The sequence below is a fragment of the Phoca vitulina genome, unplaced genomic scaffold (genome assembly GCF_004348235.1).
Source record: "Phoca vitulina isolate PV1807 unplaced genomic scaffold, GSC_HSeal_1.0 scaffold2, whole genome shotgun sequence".
Classification (NCBI taxonomy): Eukaryota; Metazoa; Chordata; class Mammalia; order Carnivora; family Phocidae; genus Phoca; species Phoca vitulina.
Window position 1 is genome coordinate 96,318,413 of NW_022589705.1, and position 23,955 is coordinate 96,342,367.

At 42.4% G+C, this 23,955-nt stretch overlaps 1 protein-coding gene across 12 annotated transcripts in view; it reads right to left on the reverse strand.

Annotated features, from left to right (window-relative positions):
• Window positions 1-23,955, reverse strand: part of CAMTA1 (calmodulin binding transcription activator 1) — an 842,290-nt gene that overhangs the window by 758,052 nt on the left and 60,283 nt on the right. Inside the window, exon 4 of one of the 12 annotated variants that reach the window (XM_032394627.1) lies at window positions 1,094-5,178. The exons of the other annotated variants lie outside the window; for them this stretch is intronic. Coding sequence (XP_032250518.1) covers window positions 5,170-5,178 — 9 coding nt within the window. The 3' untranslated portion in view covers window positions 1,094-5,169. Of the gene's footprint in view, window positions 1-1,093; window positions 5,179-23,955 lie in introns of those variants that run through there. 12 annotated transcript variants of the gene reach the window in all.

A 23,955-nucleotide genomic window follows, 5' to 3' on the forward strand; every position in this document is an offset into this window, starting at 1 on the left:
GACTGGATGATCAAACCCGAATAACCAAAGTTCTGAGGGGGCACGTGTGTGCTCCTTGTCATCGTGTGGCGGATCTGTGAACCCAGGTGAAGATGTGTGCGCAGTGACAAGTCTGGTCTAGGAATCCTAGGATTCTGAAGCATGTCCCACAGTCCAGTTCCCCAGGGAAACAAGAAGCACAAATGAGAACAAACAGGAGACGTTTCCTGTGATCTCCTGACTATGCCGCCACACTGCTGTCCCCTCTCGTCCTCTAACTCCCTCTCTGGCTAGAGCTGATGCCGCTGAAGAATGGCAAAACCGCCTTCTCATCCCTGGAGTGGGTCTCCCAGTCTCCGCGATGCCTGAACAAGGGCTAACCTCCATCAGCACGGCCCCTAAGGCGGCCGGATGGGGGCCGTGAGGAGGCCCTCAGGTCACACCAAAGCACTCCGCCCCGCAGAAGCTGTTCACGGGAGGGGGCGGGGGGCACCGACGCAGAAGGGCTGGCTGCTTCACTACCATCTCTCGAGGCAGACAGTGAATGGTACACACGCACAGGTGTCCCAGCTTCTGCTCTGCTCCCCTCGGTCAGTGTGACGGAGGGGAGGCGCCCCGAGCAGCATGTCTGGACCAGCAAAGCGCCCCGAGGAAAGGCCTTCCCCTCTCAGGAACAACGTGAGAAGTCCCAGATGGCCTCACAGCCCAGCTCTAAAAAACTAGGCGGCAAACACACTAGAAGCCTGACACCAGTGCCTCAAGACGGTCAAGTCCACCCTACTGCCCCACATTCCGTCCTATTCAGTGAATCGCCAACGAAAGCTGACAGTGTTCAGGCTAATGAGGGGTAGTGCTTACTCCTCTAAAAGAGCGATATGAAGACATATTAAGAAATGTCGATAGCGCCGCCTAAGTGGCTCGGTCAGTTAAGCGTCTGCCTTCGGCTCAGGTCATGATCCCAGGGTCCTGGGATCGAGCCCCGCTTCGGGCTCCCTGCTCGGCGGGAAGCCTGCTTCTCCCTCTTCCACTCCCCCTGCTTGTGTTCCCTCTCTCGCTGTGCCTCTCTGTCAAATAAATAAATAAAATCTTTAAAAAAAAAAAAAGAAATGTCGATATGAACAGCTACTTCGTGCTAGGCCTCCTGGAGGATTTCAAGTGCTTTGGGGTCCAAAGGATAGACACACCCAGAGGGATCTGGCCCACGGATGGAGACAAAGAAAAAGAGGAAGGACAGGAGAAAAAGGAGTTGGGAGCTAGGGGAAAGGACAGGGGCGGGGGGAAGCATACAAGATGGGAGAAAAAAGAAGTGAGAGAGGAAGAAGTCAGAGCCCCCTAACTGTATTCACTTCTGTGACTAACTTCAAACCTGGTTTTGGGGATGGTCAGATGCCCAATTCCAGAGGACTATATCCTACGGAGTGGATGGCTGGGATTTTTCCCACAGAAGGGGTACTGATTACAGGTGGCTGAATTACTAAACTGGCCCAGAAAGGCCCATTTAACTTACAGTGTAGCTAACTATAGAATTAAGAGCACTGGCCCATGTTCTGGAAGCACAGGTCTACATGTGCACCAATTATTTACATTTCTTTTCTGTTCATAACATAAACTTCCTGTATTTCTGAACCTACCAATTCTGCCAGAATGGCCAGATCGGAGCCTGGGACGCGGCCAGGGCTCCATATTTCAAAGCTGAACAGTGATCCTGGATGTGCAGCCACGATGGAGGAAGCCACTGCTATGGAGCCCCTCGAAGTGCCGCATGGAGGATGGAGCCCTCCTGGCAGTGGTGGTGGCAGGTCACTAAGTCAGGGCTGCTAATGGCGAAGGGACGTAATGCACACGGCTGAGTCCCCTGCAACCAAACGGCAGAACTACTTCCTCTGAGGGGTGCAGCCACGTCTGCCAGTAAAATAAGGAAGCAGGTGCCAGGAGAAGGACAGCACCTGGATTTAAGTACCAGTTCCATTATTTCCTAGGAGTATGACCCTAAGAGGGCTGATTTAACCACCTGATCATCAGTGTTCTCAGGTGCAAAAGAGGGTGAACACACCACTCACCTCACAGATAAATCTAGATGATTAAAATGTACAGAAAGCACCTGGAAAAATATGTGAACCCCGCCCCCCAACAGTGACTTCCTTCCACTTCTTCAACTTAGGAGGAAGCACTGAAGCCTCATACAGTTTTCTGACTCCTTGGGAGCCAGCTCAACAGTGAAAGATGGGGCGTCTCTCCCACGGGTCTCTTTTCTTACATCTCCACAGCCAAAATCCACTAACATGAAAGGGTTAAGTGCTCTTAAATCTAAGCTTTTCTTTCTGGACGGTTAGGAGCCCAGATTTACCTTGACACACCTGAACTTGCATCTGCTTCAGAGGTGCCCAGTAACCGTAAGCATCCTAGCCCCTCTCCCCGGAAGCACACCTGGCTCTCGCAGACAACGTCAGGAGACTAACGGGGAAGCTCTCTGAAGCTTCATTTCCTGCGAGGCCCCCCTCAGAATTCGTGTCACTGACACCCCACCCTGCCTGGGCCTCTCCCGGTGGGCAGGATCTGGCCAGCACGCCACAGCCACTGCCGACCCGCGTGTCAGCCCTGCTCTGGCTACTTCGCAGACATCCACCCCCAAAGACGCACCATGACCCTCTTGAGCAGGGGGCTATTCTTCTCAGCTCCATTTGAAAGAGGAGGAAACCGAGGCACAGAGAGGTCAAACCTCTTGCAAGGGGCCGAAATGGGAGGAGGCACTGGACCCCAGGCAACCCGGCCCCAGAGCCCATGCTCCTGGCCTTTACCACAGACCTCACTACAACTGCCTCTCGGTGTGACAGTCACGCCGCCAACGGCACAGCCATAGGATGACGTTTAATTTCAAAAGCACCTTCCCTCTGGTTCCCAGTGTGTGCAGCATACAGTGTTTCCTTTATCCTGCCAACAACCCTAAAAAGCAAGTAGGAGACATGATAATATCTACATTTCACATAGGATAAAACTGAAGGTGAATCCATGAGATGTTTTACAAACTCCTATACTATTGAACTGTACAACTGATTTCAGTGTTTTTAATAACATCAACATGACAGTCTTTTGAAGTCTTTCTATTCCAGTTCTTTAGTTTCATAGAACTACCTTAAAAGGTACAAATGGCACATCCAGATACCCTGCTAGTCAAAAGCAGGTTTTTCTGACTCCCAGACTAGAGTTTTCTCTGAATCAAAAACTTACAAAAACTACATCCATGTGGCTTACAACTTACTAGTATCCCTAAATACGAACCAAATAAACAATGCTTCTTGAAAGTAAGTAATAAATATGTCCATACACTAGCTCTCTTAGAAAAATTAAGTTATCTTAAAATGTACTAAGCAGAAAACTTTAAAGAAAACCTAACTGACCTAACTGCAAAATAAAATATCACAATAAAAACATTTCTCTTGTGCACCTATTTATGTCTCTTCAGCTGCTACTGGACTGATGAATGAAGTAGCTGGCCATCTCTAGGAGCCATGGGAGCCTACGGGGAAGAGGTCAAGAGGCCCTGATTCTGTCAACAGGGAGCCTGTGACTCTCTGGGGACCATCAGGCCACTCCCCTCAGGGGCCCCTCCCTGGCTACAGGGAGCTTCAGCAAGAAGAGTAGAGCACATTCTGTGCAATAAACTCAAGCTGTGCACTATTCCTTCAGGGTGGGAAGGAAAACGCATCAGAGGAACAAATAATGGGTGGGATCTGGAAAACATTCCTACACAACTCTGAAAGCATTCTCATTAAAAAAATTTAAAAAAAAAAAAAACTTAAAATGCAAGGCAACAAGTAAGTTGCTCTTAACTACCGGGACATTCATTCCATGTACATCCTGGCTTTGTAATCATAGAATTTGTATTTCTCAGCTCTTGGTATTTTGCAATTCTGTGAAAAGATAGCCAAGGTCGAAGGCAGGCTTGCAGGTACGTAAGTATAAAAGACAAAAACAAGCTAGTCAGCCCGAGGAAGTGTTCATGAGGTTCCAATCTCCAGTGAACAGCTCACTACAACTAATTTTAATTTGTGGTTCTAATGAATGACATAAACTTTTATAGGTATCAACAAAGCTCAGAGAGGACTTAAATCCATTTCAGTGCTCATTTAGCAGCTTCAGCTGTGTGCAATTAAAGCATCAGCATTAAATGTTAGAGAATAAAATAATGAGACACTTAAAAAATAATCTGCGCTTCAGCAGACCATGCTAAGAAATTTCACATGATTTTTTAAGGAACATGATTTCTTAGGAATTTCCTGCCAGTTCAAAGAACTAACTCAAGTTTGATTTTTGTTTTTAGACTTTGGTTTGTTTTGCTTTTGAGTAAGAATTTTCTGAAAAGCAGAATACAATTAAAAATGTCTCAACAGCAGTCACAAAACAGCATATGTCATAAAGCAATCAGGTATGCAGACCACCGCAGCTGACTACCCAGGCTGCAGCAGAGACAAAAGCACATTTCTGACCATGTTAAAAATGTTGCTTGTTATTAACTTATGCCTCAAATAAATAAATAAATATTAAAGGAGGGGAAAGGTACTTTCTGGGGAAAAGACGACTTTCTTATCTTCTAGTCCATACATGGAATTAAGGGGCTCAACTCTCTGTCCCAATAATATTTGAGAATATAAAATGTAATCTGAGGTTGTAGAACGTGGCAGCTAAGACTGCTAAACTCAAGTTGCCACCGTTTCTGAAAGAAAGAGGAGGTAATCTGCACGGGAAGGGGTGCGTGCTGACAGGGAGGGGGTGTGTGTGGAAGAAGGTGGCGGCTGGCTGCTGTGGATGTGAGTTATGTGTGATCAGCAAGGTAATCTAGCTGTTGCAAAACACGAATAGAAAAGGAAATCTATTGTATGGGGAAATGCACTCACTAAACTTAAATTTTAAAAGGATGAAAACACAGATTACACTTTATTTTAAAAACTGAAATGAATTTTAATACAGAAAATGAAGACAGCATTTTGCAAATTTATCGCTCAAAGGGGTATCTCTATTTGAGGAAATCAGCGTGTTACACTTTGAGAGATGAAATGTTACAGCTTGTACACCAAAATTAAAAAATGAAATTAAATTAAAAAATGAAATGGTTACCAAGGTAATGCAGGTCAGGGGATCAAAGGTGAAGGGTCACACATTATTAAAAAGAAATCCAAAAGGACGGCTGCATCATGATCTCTGCAAAACAAAGGAGCTCTAGTAAGTAAAACTAATATCTCTGAGAATTTAAAATCAAGTTCTTGAAAAGAAGACTCCCCTGTAATTGAACACAAGTCATTCCTGATTCCGTGTAGAGCCATTTTTATTTAGGCACAAAACGAAATTTCAATTACCTGTTACCAACAAAATTTTTGTAAAAATTTAACCATACAATCATATTAAAACCCAAAATATCTCCAATTATAAGTGTTTGAGAAGTACTGACATTTCCACTGGACCCCACACCCTGTTTTCTGGAAATGACAGTGTTTGGTAAGTTGCCAATATATCAGAAATCTAATTTGGTCACAGTGTGGTGAGTTTTTTTCCTCTCCTCAAGGAATGAGTTCCAAAATTGAGTTTTTGCAAATTTGCTTCATTTTAAGTAGCTGCATAAAATTTCCATTATTGGAACATTTAGTATAACAATGTTCTAGAAGACAGCAATAAAGTGATACATGATAAAATAAACTGTGTAACTCTATCTATTAAGATCTGTTCTCACATTCAACTCTCACTGCACAGAGGGGAGAAAAAACATTTTAAGCAAAATAACTTGCAGTTCTACTGGAATTACACAGAATTAATAGAAGCTTGACAACAGGAATCTCTGACAATGAAAAGTATCTGACAGGTTAGGCTTCAATATCTTGTTATTATTTACCCATCTTCCTCATTAAGAAATTAGAATAGTTTGTTTTAAAAAGGACAAAAAAGAGCTAAGGTTTTGTTTTGCAACACAAAGCTACCGTCTAAATCTCGACATACATACTTTGCAGCAACAGCAAGCGTAACAATTAACAGTTACAGCAAATAATTTCCATATTCCTTCCACTACTAAAGGAAGTGAACATGATCACGCAGTAATCTTTAGTCAGCTCTCTAAAACCAAACTGGAGCAGGCTACATTCCCTGATTTCAGGATCCACAGTACCCAGCATTTACTGGACCGCAGGCTCTAACCAGCAGTGCAAATGATGGCTCAAGGGTGGGAGGGTAAATGGGAACATAAATGTCACCACTGGAAGTAAAACAGGACCTGATTTAAGTACCACCCTTCTTCCAGGCCCCTAGTTACGTTGCATCCCACAGTATCCAACATCAGAGTTTACCTTGTTAAAATCAAATTCCAAAAATACTTCTATATTAAAATATAGACAACCGCCCAAAAGGATTTTATTAAAAGGAACAGCATATTCTTTCTGATGGCTCAGAGCAATCAATAAATAAACTCTATAAACATCAGATTTCTGTTCCCCCGATTAGGTTTTGTTAAAAATAACGTGCAGAGCTTCATGCACTAGATACAAGTGTGTTAGTGCCTTAAGGCCACAATTCTAAAAACATGATTTCTCTTTTTAAGTTCCATAGCTACTGAAAAGTAAACTAGCATTTCATTTCTCGGGAGTGCTCATCTCCCATGAAGTCTGTCACATATGTATTTGTTGCTGGGAGGCATGCAAGCAATTGGGAGCACTCCGGCAGGAATCGATAGCCACCAAAAAAAGCGCTGGTGCTCACACCGCTCCAGCCGGCTCGCAGGAGGAGGCAAGAAGCCGGCGGTGTACCGGCAGTCAAGCTGTGTTTTACTAAAAGATTTCCTATGAAAATGAGAAAAAGGGTACCAACTCAGATCAAGTATCTACACACACCCCTTCATTATCAAAACACATGTACTTATCAAATAATTTCTTCTTAAAACAAGAGGAAAGAGCACCTAGAGAGGTTTCTGCTAACATCTTCTAAATCACTTCTAAAATTCACCAACTCACAAAAATATGTTGGCCCAAATGCTGTACCAGTTTAACCCCTGCCAAAAGTTGCGGAGACACCAACCCATTCCAACATGATAGCAGCCCAAGTAGTAAGGAACCGCTCTCACTACAACCAACCGAATTCCCACAGATGATTCCATGGAAGGAAATGATGACAATCTAAGTAAAAAACACACAGAACTCTCCCCAAGTTCTAACAAACAAGTGGCTCTGAATAAATTTGTGCCAATAAATAATCTACGAATAATTTTGCTAATTGGGGTGGAGGAAAGTAAAGGCCACCAGGAAGTAGTACGTCCCTAATATTCAAGGGTCCTGGAATATAATTTAATGCCTAAAAGGAGGGCTCAAGGACAGGGCACACCTGGGGAGCCCTTCAACCACACGTTGTTGCCAGAGCCGTTTCACTGAGACAGGCATTTGGAACATACATACGTTTTCCCACAGAAACAATCTGGCAATTTTCTACTTAACCTGAAATCTGTTAAAGCAACAGGTCCGCTATGAATTCTAGAAGCTATGGGGCCTGCATAGCTTTTTATTTTATTTTTTCCCAAAGGACTGACCCAAGCTGAAACTTGATGTATACAAAAGATTCTCCTAGCTCCCTTCCTGGGCCCCAGACAGAGTGGCTCAGGAACCAAATTACCATTTTCGGGTCTCCTCCAGGAGTCCCCTTTTCTTCCGTGAGGCCAGGCACTGGTTGACTACAAATGGACTGAATTTATACATACCAGTGCATGCAAAGACTAAGGAGGCTTCTTCAACCCAAAACAAATCCCTCGCTGGTAGAACTGGCATTTTTACATCAAGGGGCACAGAAGGCTCGTCTACTGCAAGACAGTCCCCTTCCAAAATGATGACCAGTCACTGAATTAAACAAGGAATGATCAAAAATCCTACTAACCCCCCAGAACTTTAGGGGCATAACTAACATGCATGCTATCCTCGATCTAAACTGGAGAACTACGCCGCCATAGTACACACTAATAACATCACAGAAATACACAACCAAGCTTCACTGTCAGGAGACCATTAGGTCATCAGAGTTCCAGTGAAGAACACTTTTCCAGGGAAATCCTCACCCATAGTAAGCTCTCAATGTCTGGATCACTTTTTAGAGGGACATGTTTTCCAACACACTCAATTTGTATTCTAGGTTAGTTTCTTTTTGTTTTTTGCCAAGGACCTGCCAGCATTTATAAGCACAGAGAATTGGCTCATTTCTCAACTAAACAGACACAGGACAAAGAACATCATTTCTAATGAGGTTAAATCATGACACAAATGCTGCCATGTTTACCTCAAGCATATTACTTACAAAACAAAATACATGGGAGAACCGAAAAGAAATGAAAAATAAACAGCTGAGAAAATTCAGAGTCAGAAAGCTAGGAGACAGCCGGAAACTAACATTACAACAGAACCCTATCTATCTCACTACTTCTTTACCAAATGTCTAGTAACTCAACAATATTATGCTCACCGGAAACTAACCTCAGCAAGTGTATTCAGAGGTGAAAAAGAGAAAATGTCCAGACAAAAGTTTATCACAGTGAGAGGCAAAAAAAAATTTGTTTACCTATAAATATAAATAAATAAATCACCACGTCATTCAATAAAACAGACTAGAATAAAATGCACTTGAGCTAAGTATATCCTTCAGTTAAGTGGGGATTATATTCCTATTACCCTTTCATGATAGAATTTGTTAGAAATATCATCTACTGAAAAACTAAAAAAATAAAAGCATTTGGTCCTCTGTGCCCTTCCAACAACAGTCACCATCTCTACCATTTCTTCAACCTTTCTAGAAATGCATCTCTGCCAAGCTTCTCAAAGACAGTCTGTTCTAAGATATGTGTGTTTTTCTCAAAACTTTCTATCAATGATAGAGCAACCTACAGTTATAATCATCACATTACTTCCACTAGTCCTCAGGAAAAAAAAACCCTAAAAACTGCAGGTTAAATACCTTTCTACCCATGATTTTATCCTCAACAATATCATTTTTTCGGCCTAACAGCTTCAAAGATTCCACAAAAGGTGAAGAGAGTGGGAGGAAGGAACAGCAGAGAGCCCCCAGGAACTTTTCAGAGTGATGAACGCGTTCATTACAGTGGAGGGTCAGGCTTGGTCCACGCGGCGTGTGCGTGTGCACACTTAACACCGTGCATGTCCACACTTAACAAAAAGCCATTTCAGAATGAGGGGGCACGCAAGACAGAGACTCTGCCCTCCCCTGCACCCTTTGAGCCACGCGGCCAGGCTGCGGTCCCCATGCAGAGAAAGCAGGGAGTCACGGGGGAGCGCGGGAGAGCCGCTTTCACTGAGCGCTGAACCCCAACTCTGGAACCACATTTTCTAAACTGAAAATCAGGGCACTCTGATGTCGCTTCTCTGAGACTACAAAATCAGCTTTAGACAACATACTCCTGGCTTTGCAAATAATATGTAAATTCACCAAATATTCATCAGATTTGAAATGTATATTATGTCAACTTATAGCCAAGACGCATTCCTTTCTGGTACTATCCCACTAGGGGAAAAGAGTAATACAACATATGCCAAATTCCCCCAAATACAAATTTATTAAAACAAAAGTAAAACAGATTCATCCACTGTATATTTTGCTTGTATATTACTTGTTTCTAAGCTGACTAACTGCGCATGCCCATGCTTTTTAATAACTGCTCTGTGGCTTCCTACACGACAGTCAGGATCATCAAGACGCCTACCTTTCCCATCTCCTCGTCTATTCATTGATTCTCAAACTTCAAGCTGAATAAGAAAGAACCCCCTACTTAAACCAAGTCATTGTAAACATTGTTTCCCAAGTCCCGCCACTAGGAAATGACGATTTAGTGCACCAAAAGAGGAACTGAGCACTGCAGTTTTGGTAAAACCGCCAGGTGAGTCTGACCATAAGAGTCATAATCCTCACTTTAAGAAAAAGTGCCCAGGTAAGTCCAACCCCACCTTCCAGTCTCCCCCCGCCGCCACACACACACACACACCCTGCCTCCTGCAGGCATGGGGTCACAGCTGTCAGAACTGCCAAAGTGTAAAGTTAAGGAACAAATTCCAACTGGTAACAGCTTAAAGCGGTTCTCCCTCCCAAAACTATTAACATTTTTAAAATGCCAATTGATCCCGAAAAAGTCTTTAAAACCCAAAAGAATGAAGCTGCACTGGAAGGTCGGTGGCTTCACAAGACACAGGAAGTCCTTCCTGGGCTCTGAAATCAGGTCACGCGGTTCTGGCTTCCAGTAACAACAGTTCTACCACTTACTACTTCTATGACCTTGGACAAATTCTTTAATTTTTTTACCTGAGTCTCACTCTCTTCATTTATAACATGAAGATAACGACAGCCCTACTTCATAGGACTGCTGTGAGAATTTATGACAATAAGTAACATCAACTGCTTAGCATAGTGTTTAGAACCTAAAAAGCAATCAACATTAGCTGTGTGATTGCAATGATTATGACACTAATCATCTTACATTCCTTTTCTTATCTCATTCTTTCTAGGACTTACAAGAGGGATAATGCTATTCCCCATGTTTGCAGATGCGCAAAGGTTAAGTTCAAGACATAAACCTTAAAAATGGCAGAGCTGGAATTCAAACTACATCTGTCCAGATCTGCCCTACTCCATGACTTAGTACCCGAAGGAATGGAAGGTGTCCCACAGGCACCAAAAGTATCACACGGGCTCTGTGCAGGGCTCTGTGCACTGCGGCTCCCAACACACAAGTGGACAATGAGGCAATGAATGAATAGGTAGGTCCTTGAGTTGAATACACACCTCTCCATCCACTGCTATACCCATCACAGGACCTTACACAATGCATTTACAAGGATACAGGTAGGATTTGAAGCAGTGGAATGACAGAATTAAATTCAAAAACATATTTACATATTTGCATGCTTAAAACAAGGAAGATATACTAGTTTCCATTCTGCAGTTCTACCCACTATTTTAAATAAAAGACAAATTCATTTACTCAAATATTTATTGAGCACGAAACTCTGGGGCAGGCTCCGTATGAGAGGTGCCCGGAGCACACAGCAAAGGGCAGAGAGTCCTCACCAGCGAGTAAGGATTCCCACACAGCACCCTGAGCGCAGAGGGAAGGAGGAGTGCAAGACCCTGTGGAAACCCATGCAGGGAGGGGTACCCCCTCAGCTCGCAAGGGGGCCTGCAAGTTCTCCCTAAGGAAATACCACACAGCTGTGATCTGAAGGACAGCAAGATGGCTGGTGACCATCTTCTAGGCAGAGGAAGCGACATGTAAAAGGCAAAGTGGCAGGAAGCACCTGAGCGTGTGGGAGGGACTCAGGGAGAAGGAGGGGAGAAGGGCTTGGCCAGAGGCTGGAGGGTGACAGACGTTAAGATTCCACAGGCCTCGCAGATCATGCTGAGAAGTTGGGATCTTAAGTACAACAGGAAACCAATCAAAGGATTGAGAAAAGGGGTACTGTAACCCAAGTGTGTTTTTAAAAGACCACTCTGGCACCTGCGTGGAGACTGCTTGCGAGGGGGCCAGGTACAGGCAGGGACAGGAGCCAGGAGATCCCTCAAAGCCGACTGGGCACACATAATTGTGGCTCCGACAGCAGTGGTGGCTGTAAAGAGTGATTTGGACAGAAAGGAAGTTTATTTGCAAACAGAACCAGTAGGTTTGGATTCAATGCGGAGTAAAATAAAAAGGAGGGGTCAAAATGGCCTCTGAGGGGAAAAAAGTAGTAACTGTACAGTGGAGAAACCTGATCAACACCACCTCAGCCGGGTGATCAAGGTTAAGATCATCACGAGCAGTGATGCTGACAGCAGGCACCCTTGATATGATGTGATGAGCATGGCAGCACACCTCTGGGGTCTTCCTTCCCAAGACCCAAACCCCAGCCTAGAGATGAGAAAAACAGCAGACGGGATGCCTGGGTGGCTCAGTCGGTTGGGCGTCTGCCTTCGGCTCAGGTCGTGATCCCGGGGTCCTGGGATCGAGTCCCGCATCGGGCTCCCTGCTCCGCGGGGAGCCTGCTTCTCCCTCTGCCTCTGTCTCTCTCTCTCTCTGTCTCTCATGAATAAATAAATGAAATCTTTAAAAAAAAAAAAAGAGAAAAACAGCAGACAAACCCAACTGAAGGACATCATACAAAATACCTGATCTGTCAAGGTCAACAAAAACAAGGAAAGTCAGAAACTGTCACAATCCAGAGGAGCCTATGGAGACCCGATGACTAAATGTAATGTGGAATCCTGGGTGGGGTCCTGGAACAGAAAAGGACTTTAGGGGAAAACCAAGGTAATCTGAATAATGGGTGGAGTTTATTTTATAATAATGAATCAGTATTGGTTGACTGGTTGGGACCAGTATACCAAAGTAATGTAAATAGGGGAAACTGGGTAAGGGGTACATAAAAACTCTCTAAAATCATCTTGCAACTTTTCTGCTAATCTAAACCTATTCTGATTGTAGAGGTTTATTTTAAAACTGACCCCCAGGCCTGACTTGAGCACCTGGGAGATGCCCTTTATTGAGACAGGAGAGACAGAGAGGAAGATAATCAGTTCTGTTTCAGACACTAAAGCAGAAGCCTGTCAGACCCTCCAGCAGAGATGTCAGGTAGGAAGCTCTGGTGTGGAGCTCTGCAGAGAGCCCTGAGCTCAGAAAACAAACTGAAGAGCCTGACGGGCTGAGACTGTGGAACTGGGCTGGGGCGGGGGGGGGGGGGGGGGCGGGTCAGTGTGAGAAAGAATGGAAATCAAGAAGTAAAGGCCCTCAGATTCCCAGAAATATCCACATTTAACAGTCACACAGGAAAGACTAGTTTCAAACCCCGAGGAAATTCCACCTTTAGATGCTGGGTAAAGACCAAGAAGGAAGAACCAGCAGTGGGGAGAAAAACCAGGGGCATACACGATCCCAGACACCAAGGGAAAAGGCGTAGTCAACTTGCTTGACTACATCTGAGAAACCAAATCAAGTCCTGAAAAATGCTCCTTATATTAAACAACTTTGACGTCACTAGTGATCTAAGAAAAAAGTTTCAGCAGAACAATGGAAGCTAAATTCAGACTGGAGTATCTGAAGAAGAGGCAAAAATGGGGGGGGAAGACAACTCTTCTAGGAAGTCTGGCTCTCAGGTTTGTATACCCATGTTCACAGCAACATGAATCCCAATACCCAAAGGTGGAAGCAAGACAGGTATCCATCAATGGTCGGATGGACAAAGTGTGGTGTATACATAATGGAACATCATTCAGCCTATAAAAAGGAAAGACATTCTGATTACATGCTACAACATGGATGAACCTTGAGAAATTATACTAAGTGAAAAAAGCCAGTCACAAAAAGACAAATACTGCATGATTCCACTTATATGAGGAACTTGGAGCAGTCAAATTCACAGAGACAGAAAGTAGAACAGAAGCTGCCAGGGACTGGCAGGGAGGAGAGAATGGAAGTTAAGTGTTTAACGGAACAGAGGTTCAGTTCTGCAAGAGGGCAGAGTTCAGGAGATGGATGGTGGTGACAGTTACACAACAGTGTCAATGTACTTAATGCCAAAGAACTGTACACTCAAAAATGTCTAAGATGATAAAATTTATGTTATGGTATATTTACCACAATTAATTTTTTTAAAAAAGAAGTCTGGCTCTCAGAATGTTAAATCCATATGAAGTTACAATGACCTACAGTGAAAACTACCTGAAGCTAGAATACCTTAACCTAGGTCAGCACTTCTAAAGACACAAGGCACATCATGTGCGGGTTACAGATGCTGAGCTCCTCGTTCTCTGCAAGGAGCCTGAGACACCCAGACCCCTGCCCAGTGGGCTCTGACCTCAAAAGAACTCATCCACTAACCCAGCACACCCCAGAAATACTTCTATTTTTGATGTGTGCTAAGATGGGAGGAAAGGTGGGACACAACAGCTAGAGAAATGGAGGATAGAGATTATTATTTCAATTCTATTTTCAGTGGCAAGAAAAGTTGCTTTAATTCATTTTCTTCATCAACCCACAACATTTGCTGCCAAAAGAAAAAAAGGATTGTGACCTCAGCTTACAGAAACTGGTGTCCGATCATTCAGAAAAGCCAATGAAGTCACACTCTGTTTTTTGAAAGATCTTTAAGACTAGAATAGGAGCAATAATTTTCACGATACCTTAGACTGATAAAAATTAAATGAGTGTGTAAGGAAAGAACACACAATGTGGGACTGATGAAGATACACTAAACAGATCAATGAAGAGAGGGCATCAAGATAAAGAACCATTCGTCTGTGGAAATTTAGCACAAGGTAATCAGGCGACATTTCAAATCAGTATGAAAGGATCAATGATTCAATAATTAGCATGTATTGGGAGGGGGATGAAATTAGGGCTCTACTTCACCCTGCCCATTTATAAAAACTGTTTATTTATATTAAACATCTCAGGATAAAAATACATAACAGATAAGAAAATCTAGGGAGAATACTGAATAACTGGGGTGGGGAGACTGTCCTAGGCATGCTTTCTGGGCCAGAAAGATTCAAAGTCTGAATGCATGACTCACAGGACTGCCACAGGATATATAACGAGCTAAGAAAATTAAGAATGAAATACAGGTGGGGCACCTGGCTGGCTCAGTCGGTTAAGAATGAAATACAGGTGACGAGCCAGGGAAAATTATACACACACTTGTTTACAGAAAAACACAGAAATCAGAAAGAAAAAGATGAAGAATCTACTAAAAAAAAAAAAGGGGCAGAAGAATGATCAAACAAGTCAGAAAAGTAACAAGCGGCCAAAACATGCCAAATCTTAGGAATATGCAAAGAAATGCAAATTAACAGAGACACCATTTTTCACCTGACAGAAGATTTTAAAAACCTAGTGTTGGTTAGGGTTTGGGGAAATGGACACTCTCAGCTACTGAGAATACAAATTGGCACAACCTTTCTAGAGGGCACATGACAAATGTTTCCACTCTTAGATGAGCAACTGCACGGTAGGCCTCTCTCCTATGGAAATAACCGGTGAAATGTGCAAAAATATGGGAACAAGAATGTTAAGTGCATCACTGATTACACAAGCAAAATCCTGGGACAATCCATAAAGGATTGGTTTAAAATTTTTACAAAACATCTGTGCTCTGCAGTTATGCACAGCCACAGCCATGTACTCGTGTGGGAAATGACAACAGACGGTGACACAGGAAGAAGAATGGTCAGGCAAGAGGCATGCGTGATTCCTGCAGGGGGGAATGTGTGTACTCACACGTACATATACACACAGAGACTTACATACATGTAAACATGTATATATACATACACATGCACACACACTACACATACACACGATTTACATATGCATTTTAAAGTCCAGGGAAGGATATAAATCAAATTGTTGACAATGGTTTACATTTTTAAGAAAATTTTAATTTTTAATCTCTACATGCCTTTGTTGTTAGCACAGTTCCAATGACCATTCATTATTTTTATAATAAAATATATGTGTCTGTATACTTTTTTTTTTTTAGTATTTTATTTCGATAGAGTGTGCAAGCAGGAGGAGGGGCAGAGACAGAGGGGGAGAGACACTCTTAAGCAGGCTCCATGCTGAGTGCAGAGCCTGCTGGGTTCAATCTCACAACCCTAAGATCATGACCCAAGTCAGACGCTGAACCGACTCAGCCACCCAGGCGCCCCTGTCTGTGTATTTTTATACAGAAATATAATAAGGCGATTTCTACGGGAGGGGTAGACTACCTATAGCAAAAAGGATGTAGGCAATTTAGTGTGCTCCCCATTACCTCATTCACAGATGAAGTCCTTCGAATATAAGCCAGCTTCCAGTTATGACTGAATGGTCTTAAAACATCTGTATCAAATTCTTTTCAACAAAGGAATGCCCTATACTTATCAGTCAGAAGCTGTATCTTCTTGAGCTATGACGTTATATATGGCACTAGAATCCTCAAACAGAAAGCATAAGACTCAACAAATAAAGGGCAATCTTCATGCATACCCAAATTAGAAGAAGGAGTTATGGTCTGTCAATATGATTTCAAGCAAACAAAAAGATCATCATGAGGCTAAACAAAGGCTACATGAAAACTCACTGAAGGATCCGTCCAATTAACAGATCAGAAGAATGACTGCAAGGAGTGTAACTTTAAACTCAAACACTGCTAAACTGCTGAACTCTAGCTAAACTGGTTTGACTGGCATAAAATCTCCACCCCACACGTGCCCACAGACACCCCGTCAGCACCACCACCTTAAGGCAGTACGATGCAGTAAGACAGGTGGTAAAACAATTTCAATATATAAATCAATATACAATAGCAATTTGATTTTAAAATTACTAAAAGTAGCCACCTTTCAATTGGGTAATACCCCAGAGGAGAAGTAGATCTGTAAATTATTACTAAGACAACTGAGAAACACAGTGGACAAAACTAATACCATGAAACAACATTAACTCAAAGAATTCAAAATATCATTGAACAGTCAAATCCTTTAAGAGTAAATATAATTTACAGTAGTCCCCCCGATCTGTGAGGAATATGTTCCAAGACCCCCAGTGGATGCCTGAAACCACAGCTAGTACCAAACCCTATACAGAGAATGTTTTTTTCCTATATATACATACTGCAATAAGGCTAAATTTATAAATTAAGAGATTAACAATAATTTAATAAATGAACTGTAACAATATACTGTCATAAAAGTTATGTGAATGTGGCCTTTCCTCTCAAAATCACTGTCCTGCATCAGCCCTCTTCCTGTGACCATGTGAGGGGATGAACCTCCTCCCTGAGGACGGACAGTGACGTGAACGGCACAGGCACTGTGACAGAGCGCTTGGCTACTCCTGACCTTCTGACACTATGTCGGGAAGAGGATCACCTGCAGTTGACCGTGTTTAAGTGATTCCATGAAAGGCAAACCACAGTCAAGGGATGACTACTGTAATCTGAATTGGGGATATCAGTAATAATATGCCTACAATATGCACACCCTCCCTACAATGTATCTTCATACATGACTAATCTTGTTTTGCTCTCTCAATGGGAGATAACAGAAAATATCTATTAGTCTCTGGCCCCGTGCACGGCACAGAGCTCCCAAAACCCTCACAATCTGCCTAAGTGGTAAGATTATCTTTTCTTCCAATATTTGGTATTCGACCCTATCCCTGACACAGGGCTCCTAAACCCCTTGTATCTCCCTAAATGATAAGAGCACTTGAAGCATCTTTTGTTCTAATGAGGCAACTTCACATGGGCCCCTGGATGGCTCCTGAGAGGTGGCGGGTCACCAGAAAAACCAAGCCATGATTAGAAGCTTGGATCTTTCAGCCCCACCCCATCCTCCAGAGAGGGGAGAGAGGCTGGAAATGGAGGTAACAACTGATCACGAGGAAGCCTCCATAAAACCCCGACAGTTCGGGGTTCAGAGAGCTTCCAGGTTGGCAAACATCCATACGGGGAGGATGATATACCCCACCCCCCAGGGACAGAGGATCCTGCACTTGGGACCTCCAAGACCTTGCCCTATGTATCTGGCTGTTCACCTATACCCTTTATCATATCCTTTAATAAATTGGTAAACCCAATTTTCCTGAGTTCTGTGAGCTCTAGCAAATTAAATGAACATCAGATTTACAGCCCATCAGAAGCACAGGTGAGAACCTGTACTTGCCATTGGCATCTGAAGTGGGGTGGGAGCAGTCTTATGGGACTGAGCCCTTAACCTGTGGTATCCGATGCAATCTCCAGGTACACGGCGTCAGAATTGAGTTAAGCTGTAGGACACCCAGCTGGTGCTGGAGAGAACAGCTTGGCGGGGGACACCCCCAACGTCTGGTGTCAGAAGTGCTGTAAGTATGGCAGTGGTGTAAGCACTAGGGAGACACAGGTGAACAGAATTTTCCCACAACTCATTCCTTCCCATCCCTGGGATCCTGCATCATTCATCATTCATACAACATTTACTGAGCACCTACTATGTGCCAGGCACCACTCCAACCTCTGGGGATACAGCAATGAATAACCCAAAAATCTCTGCCCTGGTTTATCTTGCATTCTAGTGGCATCAAATCCATCCCACCACTTAAAGCTACATCCCACTGCCTGCCCGAACTCAGCTCCTGTATCTCCCTGTTAATAGGTTCTACTTTTCTCTTTACAATACATTTAGCACCTTATTTTGTTTATTTTCAGTCTCCTCCTTTAGAATGTAAGCTCCCTGAAGACAGAGATCTTTTTCTGTTTTATGTGCAGAATACTGCCTCCTGTAAGACGCTCAAGTATTTGTTGGGCCAATGATTGCCCTCTCCTCTCTCTATGGTCTCTTCCTCCCAACATAAGTCACTCACATCTCCCACCTATAAAACATAACACAAGGCTGCCTGCTCCACACCCCACCGCAGCCTTCACTTCACAGCCAAGCTTCTTCCAAGTTGCAGAACGGCTATAGCTGCCCTTCTCCTGCCCTGCTCTACGTCTCCTAGCCCCTGGCCACTCCCTGCTTCTCCTCCCACTGCTTCAGATGTGCCAACGCTCTTCTTCCCTCTGTCCAGAACCTCCTCTCTGATCACTGATCTCAGCAAGCTAACTTCTCCTCATCCTCATGTCTCACGTCATGAAAATATCACTTCGTAAGAAAGCCTTTCCCTGGCTTCCAGTCTAAATTAGACCCTAGACCCTCCTCTCCTGTAGCAGCCGATACTTCTGCTCCCTTATCCTTTATCTGACTTTGCAAATACACAACTATTCTTATGACTATTTGCTTAATGGCTGCTTCCCTTTGAAGGCAAAAGGTGTCCGGACCACCACCATAAATACAGATACGGATACGGATACGGACATGGACACGGACACGGACACGGACACGGACATAGACACGGACACAGACATATCCACCCCCAGGGACTAGAGCAACGCCTGACAAAGGCGCTCCACAGCCTGACAGAATAGCTGGCTATCCAACGAGACTATGAACTCAGCAAAAGCAAGTTCAATGTCTATTTTGTCCACTCAAGTATCTGGTAACAAACACATTTCTACATCTGGCATAGAGAGAATGTTTAACAACATGTATTAAATAAATGCTGAATGAATACAAACAAGGGGAGACACCATAATCTTATCTGCTAAGGAAAAAAAAAAAAAAAAACACTGGCACCATCTTGGCATCTTGATCCATATATATCGCCTTCTGAACACTTTCACTTAAGCGTGCAGCTCCTTCAATACAGGTGGCTTCCCCAGCATCTACCTCCCGCAGCACGTGCAGTTCCCAGCGCCCCTCCAGCATCACCCCAGCGCCCACCCAGCTCCTGCAGTGCGTGCAGCAGCTTCTCTGGCCTCCAGACTGTAGCACACAGAGGTGAGCATCGCCTAGCAGCCAGCAGCTTCCCCCAGGGCCACCACCTTGGGGGATTTTAGAGCACGGTACCTCCAGTAAGACAGCTCCCCACGAAAAGCTCTCCTGTGATGCACCAGAGAGCAACTTCTGCCAAGGTCCAGAGGGCAGATTTCTATCAAGCTCCACCAAGCTCCAGCAGCACGACGCCAACAGCCACGTTTCTGCCTTACGGTAAGCCACAGGGTCTCAGTCCTGCGGGCAGGGGACCTTTTCCTTGGGGGCTCTCTCTTAGCCCTAGAGGTAGCAGCTGCTCTGCGTAACTGCTATTTTATCTTCTTTTTTTACTAGCCAATCTCTCATTACTTCAATTCCCTGTTTCAGTTAAAAATTCTTCATATTAGGGGCGCCTGGGTGGCTCAGTCAGTTAAGCGTCTGCCTCCGGCTCAGGTCATGATCTCAGGGTCCTGGGATCGAGCCCAGCGTCGGGCTCCCCACCGAGTGGGGGAGTCTGCTTCTCCCTCTCCCTCTGTCTCTCCCACTGCTGTGTGCTCTCTCTCCCCCAAATAAATAAATAAAATCTTTTAAAAAAAAATTCTTCATATTAAACTTGTTCTTTCAATTTAATGTTTGGTTTCTCTTTCCTGATTGGATCCAGCCTGATATAGATTTGGAATTAATTTCTATGTTTGTAAGGTACAGAGTCACATTTCTTTTCTTTTCTTTCCCACATGAGTATCTAATTAACCAAACACCATTCACTGAAAAGACTATCCTTTCTCTACTATTCAGCAGTGCCTTCGGTGCAATCAATCGAGTGTCCAGATCAGAGTGGGTCTGTGTCTGGACTAGTTGGGTCAATTGGTCTACTTATCTAACGGCACTCTTCATTCCTACAGCTTGATAATCAGTCTTGCTACCCAGTACAGTAAGCCTGCTCAGTTTGTTGTTCCTCGAAATTATTCTGGCTATTCCTTGCTTTTTCCATTTCCACGTACTTTAATATCAGTTTGTCAAGTTCCACAAAAAAGAAAAAAAAATCTGCTGACATTTTCACTGGTATTATATTAAATGCATAGGTGAATTTGAGAAGAATCAACATCTTACAATATTGAGTCATCTAATCCATGAGCATGGTATATCTATTTAGATCTTTAACTTTTCTCAATATTTATTGTTTTCTATATAGATGCCTTATACTTCTTTAGATTAATTCTGAAAAATCTGTGTTATTGCAAATGATATCTTTATTACATTTTGTTAGTTGATACGTAAAATTGCAATTGTGTCCAGCATTACCTTAAATCGTGCAACCTTATTTATTAATCATAATTAACTTATAAGGAAATTTTTTGGATTTTCTTCGAACACAATCACGTCATCTACAAAATCAGTTTTATTCTTTACTTTCTGATCTTTGTACTTTTTATTTTTCTTGTCTTTATTAAACTAAGTAGGACTTCTAGTAAAATAATGATGAGAAATGGTAACAATGAAAAGAACTTATTTCTTCTCCAGTCTCAGAAGGAAATTTTTCAGCATTTCACCACTAAACACAATGTTTGCCATAGGACTTCTCTAAGTAATTGCTATCAACTTAAGGACTGTTACTATTTAGTCATAATGTGTCATGGGATTGCATTTTATATGGATGATTTTTGTATCTATTGACATTATCACATTACTTTTCTGCTTTATCTTATTAAGTTAATGATTTACACTGATTTTTCAAATAGTAAGCCTATCTTTATAAGTCTGATTTTAACCTTTTGAAATTTGTCAAGAATTACTTTGAGGATCAGCAATTTTGATAAATGTTCCATGTTCGTATGGAAAAAAAAAAGTTCAGTCCCCAGATACTGGGTGCAGTGCCCTATTTCTTTCATATTTCATTTTATTCTATATTTCATTTTTAACATTTATCACTTCAGTTTGCTAGTTCTCTGTCCTACTGTGTCCAGTCTACTGGTAAACGCAATAAGATCTCAAGTTTGTTAATTGTGTAATTGAGATCTTTTATGTCCTGATTCTTTATCAGTTAATCAAGTGTATTTAAATCTCCCACTATGATTGTGGATTTGTCTATTCTTTGTTAGTTTTGTCAATTTTTGCCTTGTGTATTTTGAGACTATGTTTTTAGGTGCATGTAGATGTAGAACTGTTGAGTTGACTGCTTTATCATTAGGAATGTCTCTCTTTATCCCTATTAATGCTTCTCTGCCCTAAGTTCTACTCTACTAATATAGGTACACAAGTTTCCTTTTGATTAGTGTTTGAGTGATACATCCTCTTCTACCATTTCACTTTCTACTTATCTGCATCCTTGTAAGCAGCATGAAGTTATGAATCACTTTGTTTTGTAAACTAATCTGTCAATCTTTGTATTTTAAATGAAAAACTTAGTTCATTTTTATTTCACATAATTACGAATATCATAGTTTAAATCTATCATCTTACTGTTTGCTTCCAATTTTTCCCAAATGTTCTATATTCCTTCTTCTGTCCTCTTGCCTCCTTTTGGATTAACCAAATTTTACTCGATGACAACTCCTCTTCCTCTATATTTCCCCTCTATTAGTTTGGTAGGTATATAATATATTCTTTTATTATTCTTTTAATGAGTATCTAGAGATTACAACATGCAACCTAAATTTACCAGTCTTAAGTATATTACTATTTTTACCACTTCCTGGACAATGCAAACATCACAGGATACTAACTCTGTTTACATCCCCACAACTTATACGCTATTTTAATATATACTTTTGTATATTTTAAACCATACAAGGCATTATTGTTGTCCTATACATCAAGATTCATTTGCATTCACCCTCGCTCTGTTCTTCACTTTCCCTGCATCTTAAAGCTGCCATACAGGATTATTTCCCTTCTAACTAAAGAAGAATCTTTAATATCACTTTCGGTACAGGTCTGGTGAGATTACTTCTTTTCATTTTTTGCTGATCTAAAAAGGTGGTATTTTGTCTTCACTTTTTTTTTTTTAAAGAGTTTATTTATTTATTTGACAGAGTGAGACACAGCGAGAGGGAATACAAGCAGGGGGAGTGGGAGAGGGAGAAGCAGGCCCCCCAAGGTGCAGGGAGCCTTTACTTTTGAAAGGTTTTTTGCTGGTATAGAATTCTAGATTGGCAGTTTACCTTCTTGTTTACATTTTAAAAATATCATTCATTGTCTTTTGACTTCTGCTTCTGTTGAGAAATTAGTTGTCAGTCTTACTGCTTTTTTTTTTTTTTAAAGAGAGAGCACACGTGGGAGGAGCCAGGGTGGGAGGAGGGGGGTGCAGAGGGAGAAGGAGAGAGAATCTTAAACAGGCTCCACGCCCAGTGTGGAGCCCAACACAGGGCTCAATCTTATGACCCTGAGATCATGACCTGAGCCCAAATCAAGAATAAGATGCTTAACTGACTGAGCCACCAAGGTACCCCTATTGCTCTTTTGAATGTAATTTTTCTCTAGCTATTTTTAAGATTTTCTTGTTATCTTTGGTTTTAAGCAATCTTATGTTTCAGTGAGATTTTATTTGAATTTATCTATCTAGCTTAGGGTCTACAGTATTTCTTGAATCTGTGATCTGATGCTTTTGTCTGTTATAGACAATTCTCAGCCATTATCTCTCCAAATACTGCTTCTGCACCATTCCTCCTTCCTCTCCTACTGGGATGTCAATTACACACTCATTAAACAATTTCACTGAATCTCACATCATACATACATTGTTTTATGTATATCCCATCCATTTTTCTCCACAATTCTCATCGTTCTGAATATTTATTTTCAAATTATTACTACCACTCATCTACTGTTAAGCCCATCGATTAAGATCTTAATTTCAATTCAGTTATAATCCTTCAATCTAGAATTTACATTTGGTTCTTTTTTTTTTCTTTTTTTAAAAGTTCCAGTTCCCTGATTCTTAATTTTGTCTTTTTTTTTCTTTAAACATATTACATACAACACCATTTTCTAAAACTTTATTATCTGGATCCCTGTGGATCCACTTCCATAGTCTATTGTTTCTTTTGGTTTCAGTCAAATTGTCTTAAATTCTCATCTGCTGGATGAATGCCAGTCATTATAAATAAATGCAGGTATCATTTGAGGCTCTGGGTAATGTTATCTTCTTCCAGAAAGGATTTACATTTATTTCTGTCAAGATCACCTGGATCCAATCAAAAATTGAGAGGATCTGAAGTTGGACTTGGCACTTCTGAGAGACTACTATTCCTAGGATACAGGCCTTTGGGACCTCTCTCTGCTCAAAGCCTAAGAAGTTTTCCAGGGTTCCTCCTCCCTGATTTACATGTATCAAAGTATAATTTCTGCCCCCCACCTTCCAATCCCTTGAATCCATCAAAATCTCTATTTGGCTTTCCAGCTTCTTGCCTGCCTGCCTCTTCTTGAATTAGCAGATTTCCTCTATGACAGAAGTAGATTCAAATCTGATCTCCGGGGCACTTGGGTGGCTCAGTCGTTAAGCATCTGCCTTCGGCTCAGGTCATGATCCCAGGGTCCTGGGATCAAGCCCCGCATCGGGCTCCCTGCTCGGCCAGAAGCCTGCTTCTCCCTCTCCCACTCCCCCTGCTTGTGTTC